Source organism: Salvia miltiorrhiza, chromosome 7 (genome assembly GCF_028751815.1).
Source record: "Salvia miltiorrhiza cultivar Shanhuang (shh) chromosome 7, IMPLAD_Smil_shh, whole genome shotgun sequence".
Classification (NCBI taxonomy): domain Eukaryota; kingdom Viridiplantae; phylum Streptophyta; class Magnoliopsida; order Lamiales; family Lamiaceae; genus Salvia; species Salvia miltiorrhiza.
Window position 1 is genome coordinate 2888052 of NC_080393.1, and position 21823 is coordinate 2909874.

The window sequence follows — 21823 nt, forward strand, 5'->3', positions numbered from 1 at the left end:
CTTTTAAAAGTATGCAGAAATCTGGGTGTATTCGTTCAAGACTTTTAAAAGTCCATATAAATTTGGGTGTATTCGTTTCAGACTTTTTAAAGTCCATACAAATCTAGGTGTATTCGTTATTCCATTGACTTAAAATCCAGAATGACTTTCATGGATTTCATCCAAAAAATACACACGACGAAATCCGACCAAGAACCACGAGAATTGAAATCCATGAAGTTTTAAGCGAGCGCTGAGTTCCAGCGCCCGCGGCCAAGAAGCCAGCGAGCGCCGGAACTCAGCACCAGTTGAAAAAGTCCAGCGCTCGCTGGGTTTGAGCGTGCGCTGGTTCCCACATACATGAACATTATGGCGAACAAAAACTCCACAAATTCTTCAAATGTACCACATACATGAACATTATGGCAGAAAGATAAATAAAAGGGGGACAGATTCTGCCACAAATTCATGGATAGGGCTGAGCATAAACCGAACCGGACCGAAAAAACCGACATACATGAACATTATGGCAGAAAGATAAATAAAAGGCGAACATTATGGCATGAACATTATGAACATTTGAGCGTGCGCTGGTTCCCACATACATGAACATTATGGCGAACAAAAACTCCACAAATTCTTCAAATGTACCACATACATGAACATTATGGCAGAAAGATAAATAAAAGGGGGACAGATTCTGCCACAAATTCATGGCTAGGGCTGAGCATAAACCGAACCGGACCGAAAAAACCGACCGAACCGACCATTTTTGGTTCGGTTTGGTTTCTGAATTTTTGGGTCGGTTTTCGATTCGGTTCTGAGATCTGAAAACCGATGAGGTATCGGTTCGGTTTCGGTTTTCCCTCCATGGTTCGGTTGAGAACCGAACCGAACCGATATATATATTTTATTAAATATATTATTTAATATATATAATAGTATGAATAATATACTGAAAATTAAAAACCCTATAGAACTCTTAACACCCCAGTCACCCGCTGCACTTCACTTTCACTCTTCCACTTCAATCACCCACCTGCCGCAACCCTAGCAGCCTGCCACCACCTCCTCCCCGGCGACTAGCAGCAGACCACCGTGCGGTCCGCGCTAGCCCGCGTCGAGCCGTCAACGCAGCAGCAGCAGACATGCGTCAGGCGCGACCTCCGCTAGAATGTCCTCCGCCGGACTGCTGCCACCTCCCCACCGGCAACTAGCAATAGGCCACCTCCCTTGATTTTATTAAAGGTATGCTAATTTTGGGTTTGAAATTGTTATGTTAATTTTGCTTTCCAATGATTTTATTCTAATTTTTTTTAGATGCTACGAGATTATATGATCTTAGATCTGAAACTTAGGTATAGTTTTATGTTGATTTTGGGTTTGAAATTGTTATGTTGTTTGCTGATTTTGAAGGAATAGTTGCTGATTTTTGGGTCTGAAAGGATGAGTAACCATTTAGCAAAGGCGGTTCGGTTCGGTTACCGACCGAAACCGATCGGTTGCGGCCGGTTCGGTTTTGGTCGGTTTTTAGTCTTCAAGCGGTTCGGTTCGGTTTCGATTTTACTAAATAGGGTCGGTTCGGTTCGGTTTTGAACCGATGCTCAGCCCTATTTATGGCCAACACCAAATCCAACTACTAATTCCTCTACTTCCTAAAGCATTGCGATCAGATCACATAAGCATTCTAGACAAGCAATGTAAAGAAAAGCACATCAGTAATATCCAACGCCAGCCATATCAGTCCTTGAAAACTGCGCAGCTTCACCACCGTTTCCCAAAACCAAAATTCTCCCATTGCGACGCACAACAACCTCTCTGATTCGACGGACAAGGCCAGTTATCGGATCATTGAATATTTTAGTCTCGAGACTCCCTTCCATGTACAATGTAGAACCAGGGGCAGTTATTCCCAGCACTCGCTGGAACTCAGCGGTCGCTGGGTTTCCAGCGCTCGCTGGAACTCAGCGGTCGCTGAGACTCAGCGGGCGTTGGTTTCATGGAATTCAATTCCAAAATTATCCCGTAAAGTCTTCGAAAATCAGTGAAAATCGGGGTGAAATCCAACCACGAATTCTTTGAAAGTCGTCTGAAATCTATGTGAATTCCATGAAATTTAAATTCCATGGACTTTTTAAAGTCTGTGGAAATCCACAACGAATACACCCCCCTAAGTTTACAAGTGAATTTTGAAAGAAGTTAAAAAAATATATGAATTTTAATATTTATAGCAATTTTATTATAAATTTAATTTTTAGATATTTGAACTCTACAGAAATCCTTTAATTTTCAAGTTTAGTGTTTTATAAATCTCTCAAAATGACGTTGTTTTGAGATGTCATATGCGACATCTTTTTTAAAACGTTCGATGAGTACACGTCAATATTCCGACTTGCTACATCACCTTTAATTTGCGCAAAAATTTAATTTATATGGCAAAATTGTTACAACATTAAAGTTCATATTCAAAATCAAATTACCTCTAAAGTTGGTGTATTTAGACGCTAATAACCTATCATAAATGAAGATCGATACCAATTTCAGTCCCTTCGCAACTTTGAGTTTTAAGTTTTAAGTTACTAACCCAATTTTAAGTTACTAACCATATATATGCAAGTTTCTTTTCGAGCAATTAGTTTTGAGTTTTAATATATTAATAGTTTAAAAATGAAATGAAAATATAGTTATGAGTATTCAATAAATAAATAAATAATATTAAATTCCTTTCAATACTCAACACGACAAAAAAATAATCTAGTTTTCCGACACTCAACAATTAAAAATGTTCAACATTAAAATATTAAATAAAAAAAAAAAAAACTTCGAGGGTGGTGGGATCTAATTAATTAGGATATTATGTCAAAATATAAGACTCTATTTATTTGAGATAATAAAGCATTATGTCAAAATTTCTTAATATTAATTATGAAAAGATAGTTTATTTTTACATATATATTATTATATCCATAATTTGTACGTGTATCATATATACAATTCAGTAGTCCCATTTGAATATTTGGGCCGTAAATTGACCCGTGGCTACGTATTTTCGAACTTGGATTGATATAAGATCAACAAAATAAATATTTAATGTTAATTACTTAGTAATCAGTATATATAAATCTTTATTATGATTAGTACATGTTGATAGTGATGATTTGAACTCAATTCTCCTAGCTTTTAAACTTTTATAAGTAATTATTATGATAAAAAAAGAATATGAGTTGTCAATTGATTTTAACTTGTAAGTTTTTGTTCTTCTAGTGTCTACCCAACAACTTATGGCATGAAATTAAAGTATTAGTATCTTAATTCTTGTTTCCAATTGAAGAAAGATAATGAAGGCTAATTCAAAGCTAGAGTGTCTATGTATCCACCAAAATGTTTACCCCTTAGCTTTTAAGTTACTTTTAGTCTTAATTAATTGATCCTAACAATTAAAGACTTACCTTCATCATATAAGGAGAAAGATAATCTTCATCGACTTGACAGAGTCACAAGTTTATAATAAATGGTAAATACACATTTGATGCATCTCTCTAAATGGTACGTGTTATACTGTGGTGTCCGATTTGAAGGATTAAATAAATTTAGCCTCATGATATATTATGATAAATATGTTGTTTGGATAGATGGACTCGATCCGCCACTTAATTGGAGGACAATGCTACGTAGAAATAGTCATGACTTCTCTTATGATAATATTTATCTTGGATAATTTCCATTAACTTTCAGTAATCTCGGATTAATATAATCTCGAGTAATCGAATGCGTATGTACACATGTATCATGTTCTATGGAAGCCCATATCACTATTGGTGCATCAAGAATCACGTAGATTCTTTAATATCGTAGTATATATATCAGTACTATGTGTTTGAATATGTGTCTTTAACTGTAAAAATTTGTATACATAACTAATACATTGATAAACTGAAAAGTAAAAAACAAAAATAGAAATGAAGAATTTGCATTGAAACAATGATCAAATGAGAATTTCGACAATACTAATTTCATCATGAAATTTTTAAATGGGACACTTATTTAATCTCCAAAGAGATTACGTCGTGATTCTATCAAATCTTCAAACGACGTCGTTCGCGAAGGAGTTGGTGCCGGCGGCGTTGAGGTTGTTTCCGGCGACGAAGGAGGCCATGGTGGTTCATGGAGAAAAATGAGAGAGAGCAGAAAGTAGGGGGGTTGACGTGGCCCACATTTAATTACAATTTACATGTCATTTCGTTTCCTTTAAAATGCCACATCAACTCTCCTAGATAGACATCATGTTTAGTACATCTCCAAGTGTTCCTTCTATAATTAGTCATAGCTTTTAAATTAAAATAGAGTATACTGTATTATACAATAAAAAAAATCAAAATATATATTTGACAATAAATTAAATTTATTGTAAATAAATGCAAAAAAAAAGTGCAGCTACAATATTACGCTAGAAATTTTCTAGCGAATAATGTAGCAATCAACATAATAGAGCACCAAAATAGCACACTGTTGGAGCGATTTCGCGCTACTTTGGCGTCGAAGTGTTGATAGAGATGGCTTTAGTTGGTCGGAAATGTTAACACATGCTATAAAGTGAATAATAAAAATAAACATATGTTATATTTTTTTTATAAAAAATTAAACATGAACTTAGAATAACCATTCATAATTTTATGGTAAAATATTGTATTGTACCATTGTCTCTCCTTTTTAGTTTCGAATGCAATAATTAGGGGCAATATAAATTGTACAAAAATTTCTGTGAAATCGATTTTTATGGTAAAACTGGTTTCACAATGACACTACTTTAACATACAAACTAGTATTATTGTGAAGCCGATTTCACCATAAAATCTGTTTCACATGAGACCGCCCGTATAATTGTTAGTAGACAAATTTTGATGAATGGTGAGAGTTATTTGGGAATAAAGGAGGGAGGATCCGATTGGAGGATTGTTATTAATGGGGAGGGGGAGAGAAGACAAGTGTATAAGAAGATAATAAAAGAAAAGAGTTGGATAAGCAATGATTAAAAAATGTGAGTTTGGGAATCAAAGAAATATGTATAGTGATTTGATTTGATTTAATTTAGGGAGAGGAAGAATGGGAAATGAGAGTATTTGATGTAAATCATAATAATGTATGCGTCATGGACAATCTTATGGTGGGCTGGCACACTAACCATTATGACCACATCGCTCCACGCGCACCACCAAACTCCACATACCCACACACACCCGCACGGATCCGTGTGTGTGTGTGGGCTTTTTAGGAAATTGGTCAACTACTTTTGGGGCTTCGAGGGATAAAGGGGATGTAATTTTTGAGCCAAATCTTACTTCAAAAGTATCACAAAATCTCAACTTTTTACATCAAAAGGTCAAATTCAAATCTTCCCCAACAACATAATAATAAAAAGAACGTTTGAATTTGGATAAGTAGAAAGGACCTCAAAGCATGAAAGTGTATAACTATATATATATATAAGCCCTCGTTTTTCTCAAATAAAATTTAAATAACATGAATGGCCCCTCATGTACCGGAGTTTGGATATGTGTTGTATAGTTTCTATTTGACATTTCATTGTATTATTGTACAAATATATGTTGGATGATGTCTTAAATGAACACCAAGCGATGCGAACTCCTGTCTATGAATAATGGGGTCCAATGATTAAACTCCACCACTCTCCCTCCCCCAAAAGTAAAAAAAAATATGCGTTGGATGATATTTATTGATGTGTAATGCCCCTTGTAGGAAGTTAATTTTTTTTTTATCTACTATGAGATCTATTTTATATCTTAATAATAAAATATGTCTCGGTATTTTGAATATATTCTCAAACATATACTTCGTCTGTCACTAAAAAAGAGTCTCGTTTGAGGGTGAACATGGTAAAATTGTTAAAGTTGTTGTAAGTAGAATAAACATATATACAATTTGTAAAAGGTAATGTTAGTACAAAAAAGTAGAATAAATGCACATTATTAATTAAAAAATAAAATAAAATATAATTTATAATTAAATATAGGAGATAAGGTATGACATGATGGTTCCAAAAGTGAAATGAGACGTTTTTTTGTGGATGGAGAGAATATATCTCAACATTTGAAATGTAAAATTCTTGTGCCTTATTTTTAAATATTGTCACCGCTACTCACACAAAGGTTGAAAAAATAACTGCACGTAGGCGGAATATTTGTGACAATGTTAACACGTTAAATATAAAAAAAATCTTACTCCCTCCGTCCATGAAAGAACTTCCTAGGAGGGAGTGGCACGAGTTTTAAGAAAAAATATTGTTGAGTATATTGAGAGTGGATAAAAGGTAGTTGAGTGTATTGGGAGTGGTGAAAAGGTGTTATAAATAATATTGGGAGTTGTGAAAAGTGAAAAGTAAGAGGATTATAAGTGGTGGGGTATAATCCAAAAATAGGTAGGAAGTTCTTTTGTGGACGTCCCAAAAAGGAAAGATAGGAAGTTTTTTCGTGGACGGAGGGAGTATGTTTTAAATGTTGAGACATTTTTGAAAATTCGTTGGAACCATATAATTTGCACTAGACGTTCCAAGTCTTATAATACTAATGTAAGTTGATCTCTACACAAATTATGACTTATATTAAACATATTCAAGAAATTATAATACTAATTGTCATAAGATATAGAGCTCCCCTAGCCCATTTTGATGATCGCCTATCTTACTCTTGAATTTTAAATTAATAAGCATAACCTAATGATCTCGACAAATGCTTTCATGTCACAGTTTGAGGTAGTGATCAATCTCTGTTGATACTTGTGGTCCTAAATCTTACTCATCACTCCGAACTTCTACATATATATCCTCACATTGATGTAGATGCTTACGATAATTAGAATTAGAATTGCTTGTTTATGTGTACAATAATATTTATTTTATGATAATTTTATGTTTATATATACAATGCTTCCTTTTACGACAATTGTTATTCATATTGATTTGATGGATGAAATAGATATGATGGATAAGATTAATAGGATTGAAGGACTGATTAAATAATCCATCTAACTTTGAGGTAATAAATAATCACTCAATTGGATGATTAGATGAGGGCTAAATTATCAATCACGGTTCAATCATGCAAGCTAAACACTTAAATAAGATGAATTATTTTATCACTCATGCCTTATTTGATTCTTAGGGAACTAAAAAGTACATATTCTTATTTGATGGTTGTATATATTGTTTAGTTTCTTATTATCCATTACGCTTTAGGCACGACTAATTAGTAATGTCATCTTATATTGAGGCTTACATGCCTACATCAAGAACGACTAATTGATAATGCAAAGGCATGTATTCTTTAAATCGCATCTTATAGGTATCTGATCAAATAGTTATATATGTTTTGTCCCTTGCATATAAAATTCAATCTATTTAGATCATTGATCAGAATTGAATGATCTACTATTATTATTAAAATAGGTATATATTACATATAAAAAAATGCAGTAACCCTAGCCATATATATACATGGTTAGGTTATAGTGAGAATGACTATTTTCGTGAGAAATGAGAATAACGAATAAGTCGATATATATATATAGTGTTGAATGAAATGTTTGTAATGCATGAATAACCACAATACAGTTCATTGGTAAAATTTTCCCATCCTCTAGGATTCGAACCCAAATTTGAATAGTTATTCATGCAATACCATTCTATGGTGAATACCCATTCAAACCTGAGTTCGAAGCCTAGTGGATGCGAAAATTTCACAAATTAATTGAATTGTGGTTATTCATCATGCATTGCAAGCATCTTATTCAACACTATATACTAGCTTATTCGTTGTTCTCATTTCTCACGAAAATAGTCATTCTCACTATAACCTAACCCTATATCTAGTGTGAATATTATAATGAGAACTACATTTTTCGTAAGAATGTGAGAACAATGCATCTGATGTTAAAATTATCGCACTATGAAAAAAATCGCTCATTCCAAAATTCAAACTCATGTTATGCATTTATCCAGCAAGATAATGCATTTACCGTAAATCTTGACGATCAAAGGGCTGATAATGATTCTTCGTTCTCATTTTTATGTAATGGTTCTTATTTCTGCATCTCCTTAACTATATATAGATTCAATGACAACTACATCTTTTTGCGAAAACAAAGAATCATGCACAAACACATAAAATATATAAACAAGACATAATCAAATCACGCATTTTATGTATTTATGTATGATTCATTATCACGAAAAAATATAATAGTTGTCTGATTTTTGACACATACACACACACATATAATTGAACATATATAATTGTAGAAATAAAAATTATTTGAACACAAAAAGAATTACAATGATAGTAGTAAACCCTAGGTAGGATATGCCCCCCCGACAAAGTCCCATGTAACTACACACAATCTAGTATATATGTGCCCTACCACAATGACATCAATCTAAACTTACAACTAATTTTACAAACATAAAGTCCCCACCCAAAAACACATTATTAATTAGCTCGACAAATCATAATTTCAGAAGGTTACAACTCACTTTAGCCGCCATACATGCTTGCATGCGCACATATATGTGAATATGTATGTGTATACACATGTGGAAAAGAATTACTATATATTTTCCTTTTGTAAAAAGTAAGAAATTAGATAAAGGGTTATATTTATGTGGAGTTTTGAGCACCAAGAGAGTGTGAGTGCTACTGTACCATGCGCACAAAAATATTGCATTAGAGGTGCCCACCACTTTTTTATTTTCTTTGAGTTTAATTGGTAAGAGCTTGAGCTAGATAATTAATTAATCTAAAAAATAAAATAAAAGAGGAAGTAGATCATTAATCTCCATTCTCCAAGCCACTAATTTACCATACTTTACCACATGCTTGCGATGCTAATGATAATGCAAATTAAAAGGCTATATACACTTATAAAAAATAGGATTTGTTTTGATCTTTATTAAACCAATTTGATGTATGCAAGATGTCATATTAAGTGATCAGTAATTTGTATTGCTGCAGTATATATAATTTCTCTTTAGAAAACTCAAATTCAATTCGATCTTAATTATGAATACTCGTTACAAATTAAATCACACACAATACCTATATATAGATAATAATATAAGTTACGACTCGACTCGAAATAATAAATAGGACGTATACATGGGTATATATATATATATATAATTGATCACTTATCCCATTAATTACTTAATTAATTAGGCTGTAGTCAGTTAATTAATTGTTGGTGATTCTTATCCTCCACACTAATTGGTGCACTAGAAAGACAAACCATTTCTCCTAATCATTGCATATACTTAATTGAGAGTTTAGGGGAATTTTATTGTACCGCTTCGTATATTTTTATGGGTATACAGTTGTGTGTGTACGTGTATATAAAAGTACAACTTTATAATTGTAGAACTATATTTCAACCAAATTAATTTTCCTCTTCTAGATCAATTTTACTTGATACTATATAGCATGCAATGTGCAAAGTTGTCTCAAATCTACTTAACACGCACTTAAATTAAATTTGTTTCTTATTGTTTATTTAAGGGGTCTTAATTAGGAAATAAAATCATGAACTATTTTAAAATTATAATTTTAACATGATTTTTCAAGTGTGGCGAATTAAATTATCGCATTTTCAATTTTTGCAATTTTGCCCCTTTAATTTTTTTTAAGTCGTCAGAGTATTGAGTGGGAGCTTACGTGAATTAATAAAGACGATGTCGTTTTTGTGAGGCCTAAACAACGATGTTTCGTTAATTTAATTTCAGTTAAAAAAAATTCCCATATTATAAAGGGATCGACTATATCTTGTATTTGCATCATGATTTCCAATATTCAGTAATTTATTGTAAAAATTTACATGAGGAACACGTAAACTCCAATAATAATTGAAAATAATTGAGGGGACAAAATTATAAAAATTAAAAAAGTGATGATTTAGTTCAATATATTTTTAAAATTAGGTTAAAATTGCAATTTCGAAATAGTCGGTGATTTTATTTAATATTTATCCGTTCATAAAGAATAACATACTACTCCCTCCATCCCAAACGAAATGTCTTGTTTTCCTTTTTGGGCTGTCCCAAACGAAATGTCCTGTTTCCTTTTCTGGCAATACACTCTCTCTCTATACTTAATATTTAAATAATTTCCACCAACTCACTTTATCTACTTTATACACATTTCTTAATCTCCGTGCCGAAAAGAAATAGGACATTTCGTTTGGGACGGAGGGAGTATATAATTAATATCACAACTACAAGTGATTCTACATAGACACGTAAATCAATAAATCTCACGTCCAAATATCGAAGAGATCTGAATTATCATACTTTTGGATTTACAGAACATGATCAAATCATTAGTAAACTTGAATAGCTAGGGCATTGAAGAATTCAATTAGATCTTCGGGTACTATTAATAATTCATTTGTACCATAATAATTATATCAGATACTGCTATTTTAATTGATATAAGATTTTACTGTCAATATATACAAGTATTGTGATTATAGATTGCAGTACTCATCACTATTCCTCGAGCCCTTCAAAGTTACAAAATTTTCTCATTAGTGGATGAAAAATCCTACACGCTACATCATTCTCTCGTGCCCCTTTCTTTTTAATTTTCTCTCTTTTCTTTAATTTGATTTAATAATTAATAAAAATTAGAATTGATTTTGGGCAAGAATCTATGTTGATTGCTCCACGCAAATCATCATTTCTTTCCATTCTGTCCCTTAAACCCTTCGACGTCGTTTTGTTGGATGTCAACATTAATCTCAATTATGGGCAAACAACAAGTGGATTCATTGCATGCAACTTAGAATTATGTTTATTGGAGGGCATTGGTTGAATAGTCTTCCCGAGTTACTCCCTCAGTCCCACGAAACTTGAGCAGTTTTCCTTTTTGGGTTATCTCGCGAAGCTTGAGCAGTTTTCTTAATTATATGATAAAAAAATTCACTTATTCACTTTTTCACCTATCACACTAAACACACAAAATACTACTTTCTTAAAATTCGTGCCGAAAAGAAGTTGCTCAAGCTTCATGGAACGAGAGAGTATTAATTATTCGACTTAAATATAGCTCTTGTGATGTTTAGACACTACAATAAAATTGTTCAGCAGTGACACAATATTAATAATATTAAAAAATATACCATAAATTTTGTTACATCTTTTATGTAACAAAAAAATTAGTGACATATATTTGTGCATGTATCTATATACTTTTTTTTGAACCCATCTATATACTTTTGTTATATATAAAAGTGTAAGTAAATTTCTTTTACTTGTACACCCTCAAATGTCACTATATTTTGTGACACGTAATAGCTATTCATTACAAAGTGTCGCAATTTTATTTATTACTCCTTTCATTCCACTAAAAATGACTTGTATTTTATTTTAAATTGTCCACTATAAGTGATGTATTTTCATAAATGACAAAAATTAACTCTTAAAAAAGTATAGACCTTATCAAAACGTTCTCTTTAATTTGTGTGTTCAAAAATTTTGTACCACTTATAACGGAATGGAGGGAGTAATATTTTTTAGGTTAATAATTTTTTAAAAATGATTTCGTTAGTGGAATTAATATTTTGTAATTGCGGCATTAAATTCGAAAATACAGAGTTTTAGTATTTGGTTATATATTTATCCCTAAAAATATGTTAGCTAGTAATTGTTAAACACCAACTAGTGTGATAAAATGGGTAGATAAGCAAAAAAATTATTCAACTCACCAAATAATCAATTGTTTGTGCTGACATAAACATGGTATCATTATTTCTTGTAATTTCTGGGGTGCAACGCAAACAGGTAAAAAACTTTGACCTGATAATTAAAATCATGAGAGAGAGAGAGAGATGAGAGATTTGTGAGAGAGGAAAGAAGAGTTGCGAGTTCCAAGAGATACATAAATGGCAGAAGCAGGTAGCATTTGAGTAGAGAGAGAAGGAGATCATGTAAGCATGGAGGCCATCATGTTCCCTCTGCTCCAAACCCTCTCCCCAACCACATCAATTTCTCGACTATACACACACATATATATATATAGGGGCCGCTTCAATGAGACCCCCTAATTTTAGTGAAATCTAGGGCACGATATGGTGCGTTTATTTTATCAATTAATATGACTGATATTGTATCTGGAGGATGATTTTTTTTTCGCAGGGTTCGAATCCTGGAGGGAGCAGAATATTTTAAATTTTGTTATTCATCAGTATATACTGCATTGTTCATCAGTATATACGGCCATGTTCATCAGTATATATGTCTTATTCATTACGAATTTTTTAAATTTTATTTTTCATCAGTATATACATCTTGTTCATTAGATATACGTTTTGTTTATTAGTATTATATGTCTTATTCATTGTACTCATGTTACACGAAAAATAGAGGGTCTCACTGGAGCGCGCCCCTATATATATATATATATATATATAATGTATGTATATATGTATTTGTATTATGTGGGGTTTGATCCCATCTCTCTTCTTTCACATGGCAATGTGGAAACAATAAGAAATTTTATTTGGTAAATCATTAATATTTTCTACTTTAAATTTGTCACACAAGGTTTCACATAGTTTTGCATATAGGCTGTTTTTTAGTGTTATTTATGTGTTGTATAATATATGCACTCAAATGAATTTTAGGCTTTCCTATTAGGTTTATTTCTTCTATAGTTTATGAGTGATTCGTATAAAAGTGAGATTTATTCAAAATACAATATTAGTGTATGGGTTTTTCTTCCATAGAATTTTGTATAGCTTTTTACAATTTAAATATCTTGATCCATCAACGTAAGTGTTTCAAGAATTACCAAAATTAAAGTCATCTATTTGCATTTTAATTTCCTGTTCCAGTATGTAACTACTTCATTAAAACTTAATTTATAAAACAATATCCACCTCCCATCATTTTCAATTGGAGTAGTTTTATAAAATTTAAGACTATAATACAAGTTAATACTTTTGCTTGTAAATTTTATTTGTTGCATGCGTTTTGCTATTGAGATCATATCATTCATTCCTTCTCATCTGATCTATTTCTGTAATATATATGCAATTTTCTTATAACGTGTATCATCACTAGACATGTCACCTTGCTAGTAATAAAATGAAATATTAAAAAAGATTTATCTTCATATTTATCTACGTGCTAATTAAAATCCTAAACCCACCAAAAAAATCTATGAGATTTACATAGCACGGTCACATTTCCAAAGCTAAATACTTACAAATATGGAAATTAAGGGAAGCTTTTCTAAATACGATTACATGCATCAATAAATACTTTCAAAAAGAATTTCTTCATAATACTATATACATTTATGTATAAATTGATACCAAAATGTTCTTTAATATAGTCCCAAAGAGTTAATCCAGACATCCATGAAGATATTTTATCAAGTAGAATAAGATTCGATAAGCTAATCTATGGGACAACAACATTATGATTAAGGTCTTTAGGGGTTTTAAGAAAAAGTTTTGCATGCATGAATCACAAAATGGGATCAATCATTAAATTTTAATTATTTTAATTTGCTGTAATATGCTTTCAATTATATGTTGGATGATGCACATATATTTGCATAAATTGTTACAAGTGTACTAATTTTACCACGCAAAGACCTTAGTGTTTATTTATCTTAACCTTAGATTTATTTTATGTACTTAATCTTTTTATAAAGTACATACGTGTTACAAATTTATTCATAAAATTAAGTACATGTAACTGAAGTTGAATTATTGAGGCCCATTTATCCCTCTTATGGGCTTATTAACCAAATTGCTTTCTAATTGGAGAAGGCCCAATATGCGCTAAGCCCACTGAATGATTAAAAAGGCCCGTTAATTTTATCTATAATTATTTCCAACATACCTGTGTTATTCACCATTTCTTTTGTAGTATTTATATATCAAAATAACACGAGAAAATTTTAATATACTTTCTTTAGTCAACATTGAAGAAGATATTCTAGAAATTTAAGTTGGGCATATATTTGAATAATATAACGTTATGAAGAATATGAAATATCGAAATGTTAAATTAGATAATGTATAAGGTTACCAATAAATTGTAGGTGAATTATAAACTCACCAATTTTGAATTAATTAAATTATTAAATCCGAGGTGTTGGATCTAGTAAGCTTTATTTTTTTATTTACTTAATCTATATCTTTCAAACTATGTTAGACCTCTTGCATGGTCAATTTCATCATTGGAATATAACTTACAATAATTTAAAAGGTTGAGAAATATTTTAACCCCCCAAAAAAGTTTAGACAATAAAAAAAAAATTGAAGTCTTAAGTTGGTAACTAAAAAAGTGTCCCATGCCACTTTGTTAACAAGAATTAACATATGGAGTATATATATATATCTAATTAAATATGGGTAGTTACTAGTTAGAAATAGAAAAGAGTCATTCCTCCAAACAAGTTTGTTGTTTCTACTTTGATTACGCACTACAAAATAATGAATTAATTATCTTTCAACTCAAATCAAATTTCAACCAGTCTTGATAAGTCAAACCAAAATTCCGATATTTCTTCCTCTCCCACAAATCCTCACACCTCTTTCTCTCTCCTCTCTCTTTAAACCATCAAAAAATTCTCACCCAAGCTCCATTTTTTCCATCCTCTAATGGTTTCATGACACTCTTCCCTCCCAAATAAAGCCTCTCCTCCCTTACCCCCAACACAAATAATAACAATAATAATAAAAAAAAAACAACAAACATAGAAAAAAAAAAAAACAGAAAATAAAGACGTTGTAACTAACTTAACTAACTAAATTTTTTGGGGCAGGATGGCCTTGTCCCTTCTCTCTCTCCTGGGCCTCCTGTCTACGATCCTCCTCCGTCCCGACGCCGCGGGCGCCATCCGGGTCCCGCGGCCGGTCTCGGCCGTGCCCTCGTTCCGGGAGGCTCCCGCCTTCCGCAACGGGGCGGCATGCAGCTCCCATGCAATCCACGTGGTGATGCCCCTCGACACCAACTACATCCGCGGCACCATGGCCGCCGTGCTGTCGATCCTGCAGCACTCGACGTGCCCGGAAAACGTGTCGTTCCACTTCCTCTCCGTCCACCTCGACGCCGAGATCTCCTCCCTCATCAACTCCACCTTCCCCTTCCTCACCTTCAAGATGTACCAATTCGACCCCATTAGGGTTCGAGGCAAGATATCCAAGTCGGTGCGGCAAGCCCTCGACCAGCCGCTGAACTACGCGAGGATCTACATGGCCGACATCCTGCCGGCGGGGGTCCGCCGCGTGATCTACCTCGACTCCGACATCGTGGTGGTGGACGACATCGCGAAGCTGTGGGGGGTGGATTTGGGGGGGAAGGTGCTGGCGGCGCCCGAGTACTGCCACGCCAACTTCACGAGCTACTTCACGGAGGCGTTCTGGTCGGACGGGCGGCTGGCGGCGGCGTTCGAGGGGCGGAGGCCGTGCTACTTCAACACGGGGGTGATGGTGGTGGACGTGGAGCGGTGGCGGAGGGGAGGGTACACGAGGAAGGTGGAGGGGTGGATGGCGGTGCAGAAGCGGAAGAGGATCTACCACCTGGGGTCGCTGCCGCCGATCTTGCTGGTCTTCGCCGGAAACATCAAGGGGGTGGACCACAGGTGGAACCAGCATGGGTTAGGGGGTGACAACTTGGAGGGGAGGTGCAGGGGGCTCCACCCGGGCCCGATCAGCTTGCTGCATTGGAGCGGCAAGGGGAAGCCGTGGCTCAGGTTGGACTCGAGGAGGCCGTGCACGGTCGACTACTTGTGGGCCCCGTACGACCTGTACCGGTCGTCGCGGGTCGCCTTGGAGGAATGATGGGGGGGTGGGGGCGTGAATTGAAACCTATATACATGCATCTCTGTTTTTCAAAGCGGTCTTCTCTCTATGTGTATATGATCAGAGGACGAGGACGTGGACGTGGACGAAAACGGTGTCGGTATATGAATAGAGGATGGGTGGAATGGAGTTGGATTGTGTTGAATGAGTGATTTTGAACTCTCGTGCACCCTGTCGCCGGACGACGGACGGGCATTATGTATGTAAACGTGCAGCTTCGGATTAAATCGTGTAATATAATGTGTTCGTCTCGTGTTCGTGTTCATGTTCGTGTGCAGTCGCTTTCTTGTATGGGTCACTAGGAGAAATTCTAGGGTGTAAATCATGCAATTTGGGATGAATTTGGAGATATCTAAAAGGGTGCATGCGAAAAGGAAGAAGAAAGAAATTTGGCCATCTCAAATTTTGTTTAATTAATATTCCCTATTCCTATGATCATCCATCTAAACTCGCATGCCCTAATTTTTGCTGCTTGCACACGTGTGAACACATTGATTGTGTCGACTTTATGCAAAATCAAATGTTGAATTGGAATGACTAACGAAATAAAAGATTATCAACACAACAAAATCATCTAAATAGAGAAATCAAGTGACCAAAATTGTTCATCTCATCATACTCATCTAACCAGTAAACAAACTTCTTGATGAGTTTCACATATAACTCTCTGTTACCCAAGCAAGATTATCAAAGAATGTCTCAAACATTCCTAATTAGCCTTTCAAATTCACATGAAGCTCCCCCATCAATAAATCCAGATCTCCCGGAACAAAACCATTGGGAAAAATATATAAATCACTCAACTAGTTGACATCTGGTCGCGAACGAAGCCAGTCCAATATGCAGTTGATACTTACACATAAGGCTTTGAAGGCAGGTAGATGAGCGGATCAAGAGATAAAATGGAGTATCTTTTTTCGCAAATTTAGTTTCAGCATGTTTCGAGCCTCTTGAGTTTCTATGCTTGTGGTGTGGCTGCAACAGGACATTTTCCCAAAGTATTCCACAAAATATAATCCCCGGAAGTAACCTATTGGATTCATACGTGAAAGACAATCAGAAGTTGCCCGGCATGCACCTGATGCTTAGCGAATAAAGTTTAAAAAGTACAACAGTAATTGAATTTTAAATCAATATGATGCTATCAAGATTTTCAAGAACCCGGCAGAAAACCATTCGCAAAGGATAAGCATACCTGAGCTAAAACTTCAACAGGGGCCTTAACTGCTGGAAATATGCTTACCTGCATACAGCACTTGAGTGTAAGTATCAAAGCCTCCAAATTTAATGATAAAGTACTCATTTTGAAGTGTGACAGACAGTGATTGGAGAGACTTACAGATTTAGGATCAATAGAGATTCCTGAAAATGAAGGTCCTATCATCTTGAAAGAAACCTGTAAACAGAGAATTAATGCTAACATGAATAGAAACCAACAAATAAAGAACAAAGTGAGTGCAAATACTATATCAATTATCAAAGCTTATTATTGGAAAAATATTGTCATCTTTGTGGAATATAACAACATGCATCCGACGAAATGTTGGCTGGCCATGGTTATCAAGCATAGATCTAACAATGTTCTCGTGTTGGGCTTATTATTTTAGGGGCATTACAAGTTCAAAGTTTCAGAATTTGATCCAGTAATAAGAACTTGAGTAACTTTTTAAAAGCATACAGAACAGACCAATATTACTCATGTGCGTGATTTCTTTTCTCTGGGTGGCTGTGAAATAAGAGTGCAGGCACGCAAAATTAATAAGGAAAACACATACTGTTGCATAATTGTATGCCTGCCAGCTAAAAGGATCCTCTAGGTCAACTGCTGGAAGGTCCTTAATCATTTTCTCCATTATGTAATCCTCAACATTAACCATGCTGCCACTAGATTCTGATTCAAGATCGCTGTCTTCATCAGCCATCAGTGCTGATCCGGATGGATGCTTTCTTTGTGCTTGCCACGGTGCAAATCTAACTGTCCCAGGAAAGGTCGCCTCAATGCTTTTTCCGGAAGCACTTCGAGTGTTTGTTAATATCCTCCAATCCACTGAGTGCTCGGTATTCGATACTGTTCCAATTGAAGGTGTCCCATCAAAATAAACAACCCTTCTCCTTGGAAATGGCATTGTTACTGTACAGAACTCTATTGCTAGAGGAGTTTTGTAACCTTCCATGATGCTCAACTTAAACAGAAATGCCCCTTCATTTTCCGAGACCATTGATAGCTGGTAAAACCCTTTTATGGGAGGTCCAACAGAACAAAGTGCCTGATAATGCATCAAGATAAAATTTCCCAATGGTGGTGAAAATGTAATAGCCTGTTTATCACCACCATGTTCTGGAACTTGAGCACATGGATGGAAGGTTAATGACTCAACTCGGGCACTATCCAACCAGGTCAACGGTAAAGAAACATCAGGAAGTCCCTCTAACTCTGCTCTACAGTTCACCTGACCAGAAATGGTTATGCTGTCTGGGATCTCATCTCGATCATACATTGCAGCATGGACCGTATCATGAATAGTAAACAGAATCCGTTGCTTCCCCTTGTAAAGATAAGGCTTCCATGCTGGTTGCTTTCGATCAGCAGGAGGCACGTCTGCTGAAGAAAATCCTGTGGTCTTGATGGCAGAAATATTAGAGTAGCTAAGATCAAGTGGAGTACCTACACCCAGCAATAATGAAACGATAAGACTAACATAGAGCATTTATACCATAAAACTGCAGAACTTAAAATGAAGTACTGCGAAAAAGTTTACTAACCAAAGGGCATTGCACTGCTGATGAACGACCTAAGGACATCCTTATCCAAAGGTCTGGATCCCATCTTCGGGGCATCAGACGTAGCAGCTCCAGTCACAGCTGTCCCAGAAATAGTGGAAGCTGCAACAGGTGAAGCTACAGGTTTTGCTCTTGCAGAAATACTGGAAATTCCTATGCTACCAGTGAGGGTATCTAGCAGCCCGCCAACTGAGGGAGACGCAGCAACAACTACTTCCGGCTCCACTGCTTCACCAACTACGATGTCCCCAATTGTTTGTGCCACAGCAAATGCCCTAATTCAGAAAATTCAAGGGCTGGTCAACATCAGAGTCGGAAGAAAATGACAGCCTCAATAAGGAGCACGCTCACTCTCAATTGACTGCACCAAAGATAGTTCAGACACAAGGCAGCACAAAAAGATGATGGGAAAACAAGAGTCACTAAAAGATATAATCCCAAATGCGCATTAGATGGGTGCTGATGAGAGTGAAGGGAAACTGAGGGATTCATTGGGAGAAATATTTTGAAAGATATCCAATGAACCCCCACCCCGTCTGGCCACAAAATTCGAGGAAAATAGAGAGCAGGATCATCAGTATGAGCTTTCAACTACTTGATGACTATAAAAAACACAAACCACATGCTGACAGGAAACACATTTACCCCCAAATCAGAAGTTACGGTGGAAGATATTTATCAGTATGAACAGCAGGAATACATGTTCTTTAAAAGTTTACAAGCTAGATGACATATATAAAATCCCTGACATTGATCAAATTAAACAGACTGCTCCGGAAACATAGGGTAAATCAAGAATGAAAATTTACAACTTACCATACCCTGTGATGGATGGAAGATCTAAGAGGAGGGAAGACAGACTCTCATCTGCCCCAATAACACTCCCACAGTCTGATGTGTTGCACATCCTTGAGTAGGACTTCAAATGACGAGGTTCAACCAAAGGCAATATAAGAATAGAATAGGGTCCCTTTATATGTAGAACCAGGGGCCACAGGAGATTATTCTCCCCTTCTTCTTTATTAATGTATAAACTTATCACATGACGAGTAATTGGATCATCAACCCATGAATCTGATCCCTTAACAGATTGGCTCACACGTATGCCAAATCCTCGAGCTGAACCCTCCCTTCATTGTTTATTGAAATAGTTACAATCATCAGAATTATATTCAAATGAGAACAATCATAAGTCAATTAAAAAATCTTCACATATAATTACCATACTGTAAAGCAGAGGCAAGTCAGAAATCTAACAAAAAAACTTACCACTAGCAGGGTTGTCTCCAATATATTCTACCAGTAAAAGTTGAATGCAGAGAACTATTATAGATGAACTTGATCCAGGAATCAAAATGATGAGAAAACAATCAGCATAGTTCTTACTTTAACTGACTCTACTGAGAGAGAGTGTCTACTAGTTGCACTATATTCCTTTTCAAATTTAATAAATGAAAACAAGAAAAAATACAAAGTTCTCCTTGCCAAATGACACTCAACTCATAGCACATTAACTACGAAGATGCAATATTTATTATGCAAGTTCAGCAGATAAGCACATTAGTCTTCACCATCGACTACGTAGCTCATTGCAGCATCTTCAGCGACTCTGTTTACAGCTTTACAGTATGACTCAAGAATTTCAGCTAATCATCTTAAGGAATTGGTAAACTGGAACCAAATGAATGTTATTTTTCGGTGCCTTTACCAAGTCAAGCAAAAGGGTAACCGAATGGCTTAGCTAATCACTAAAAGAAGTCATAGCAACACGCACGAAACAACAAGCTGACAAGCAATCACCAGGTTTCACAGAAATTATCAAGAAAAATATAGGATACTTGATCGAGAATCGATTTTAAAAAAGGGCAATCCAATGGTTGCAAAATTCAAGGAATAAGCATCAAATTAAATGGTCAGCACTAAAATAAGCAGGTCTGAACTAACCGCTTCTTACGCTCGCTAAAAGCAGCAGTGACGTCCGAATCGTTAGGCAACATATGATACTTGAAATCATCGCTGTCTTCCTTCTCACAAGCCACGCGCCACCGCTTTTCCACCACCGGAAACTTCCTGATACATATTCTTCCACAAAATTACAAGCTTCCCATTCATCAATCGATTTGACACTAAAAAAATAATCACAAAAAGAAATACCTGGAGAAAATTACAAAGTCCTGATTGTTCAGAATCCACAGAGCTCTGATGTAGCAACCGCTTAGCATTTTGACGTTTCCGATTGCGATATTTACAGCATCTCCCTACTTGTTGTGAATCGATAAGTGAGATTCGAGGAGGGAGAGTTGAACTAATTCGAGAAGATGCGATATTTTGATTGATTGTAATTTTCTTTTCACATATATATATATATATATATATATATATATATATATATATCTATAGGGGAAGGCTAAAATAAAAACACTCTGAAGTTTATAAAATATAAACGTTTCTTAATGTATGAATTTTATGTATAACACGTATGAATTTTATATTTTATATACTTAAGAATGTTTTTATTCTAGTCATCCTCTATATATAATATCGTTAAAGTATGGTTATATGTTTTATACAGTGGTGAAATAACTTTCGGAGACGTTAAATGTAATATATGATCTTCATCTAAAAATGTAAATAAACACAAAGGATTCTAATTTAATATTAGAGTATCCACATTGATCGACTCATCAATCCAACTCGAATCGATTTGGCAGATGAGTCGACCTATGCAGGATGGGGTGACTCGAGCTCGACTCATTCGTTAATTTGTGCACGCGCGTGCATTGAATGCGCCACTTTTAAAAAACCAAAAACAAATAAATTTAATGGATATTAGTCAATTATACCAGCCTCCCCAATGCAGGGCATTGACTTATAATCGATGCATATGTGGATGAGTTATGAACTTGCAATCGACTCAACGAATGTAAATGCTCTTAGATATCTTAAATGCAAGTACATGAAATAATGTCTACTTTCTCAATAATATTCATAGATCTCAACCCGAATCCTACAATAGGAATATAATAGAGTAGAATTATATTTTGTAAGTAGTTTGAGATTGGTTTGTAATAAAATTGGGCTCAACACATACATATAGTTGCATCGAGCTCGCTCGAGTGATTATAGAATTCAAGCAAGAGATCTATAAACCTATGAACATCTAAATATAAGGATGGATACATTC

General features: G+C 35.0%; 2 protein-coding genes across 3 annotated transcripts; one reads left to right on the top strand and one right to left on the bottom strand.

Annotated features, from left to right (window-relative positions):
* The first annotated feature begins 14632 nt into the window (after positions 1-14632).
* On the top strand, positions 14633-16296 carry LOC130991616 (probable galacturonosyltransferase-like 4). Its single transcript, XM_057915925.1, has one exon. The coding sequence runs from the start codon at positions 14821-14823 to the stop codon at positions 15835-15837; it is 1017 nt and encodes a 338-aa protein (XP_057771908.1). The 5' UTR covers positions 14633-14820; the 3' UTR covers positions 15838-16296.
* Positions 16297-16437: 141 nt separating this feature from the next.
* LOC130991615 (AP-5 complex subunit mu) lies at positions 16438-20992 on the bottom strand. 2 transcript variants are annotated; one of them, XM_057915923.1, is made up of 8 exons: positions 20794-20992; positions 20584-20709; positions 19461-19769; positions 18622-18914; positions 17634-18523; positions 17198-17254; positions 17054-17101; positions 16438-16888 (listed from the first exon to the last, which is right to left on the bottom strand). In XM_057915923.1, the coding sequence occupies exons 1-8, from the start codon at positions 20859-20861 to the stop codon at positions 16817-16819; spliced, it is 1863 nt and encodes a 620-aa protein (XP_057771906.1). In that variant the 5' UTR covers positions 20862-20992; the 3' UTR covers positions 16438-16816. The 2 variants fall into 2 exon arrangements, with proteins under 2 accessions (XP_057771906.1, XP_057771907.1); XM_057915924.1 differs by having other exon boundaries at positions 20584-20705; positions 20794-20967.
* Positions 20993-21823: the final 831 nt, after the last annotated feature.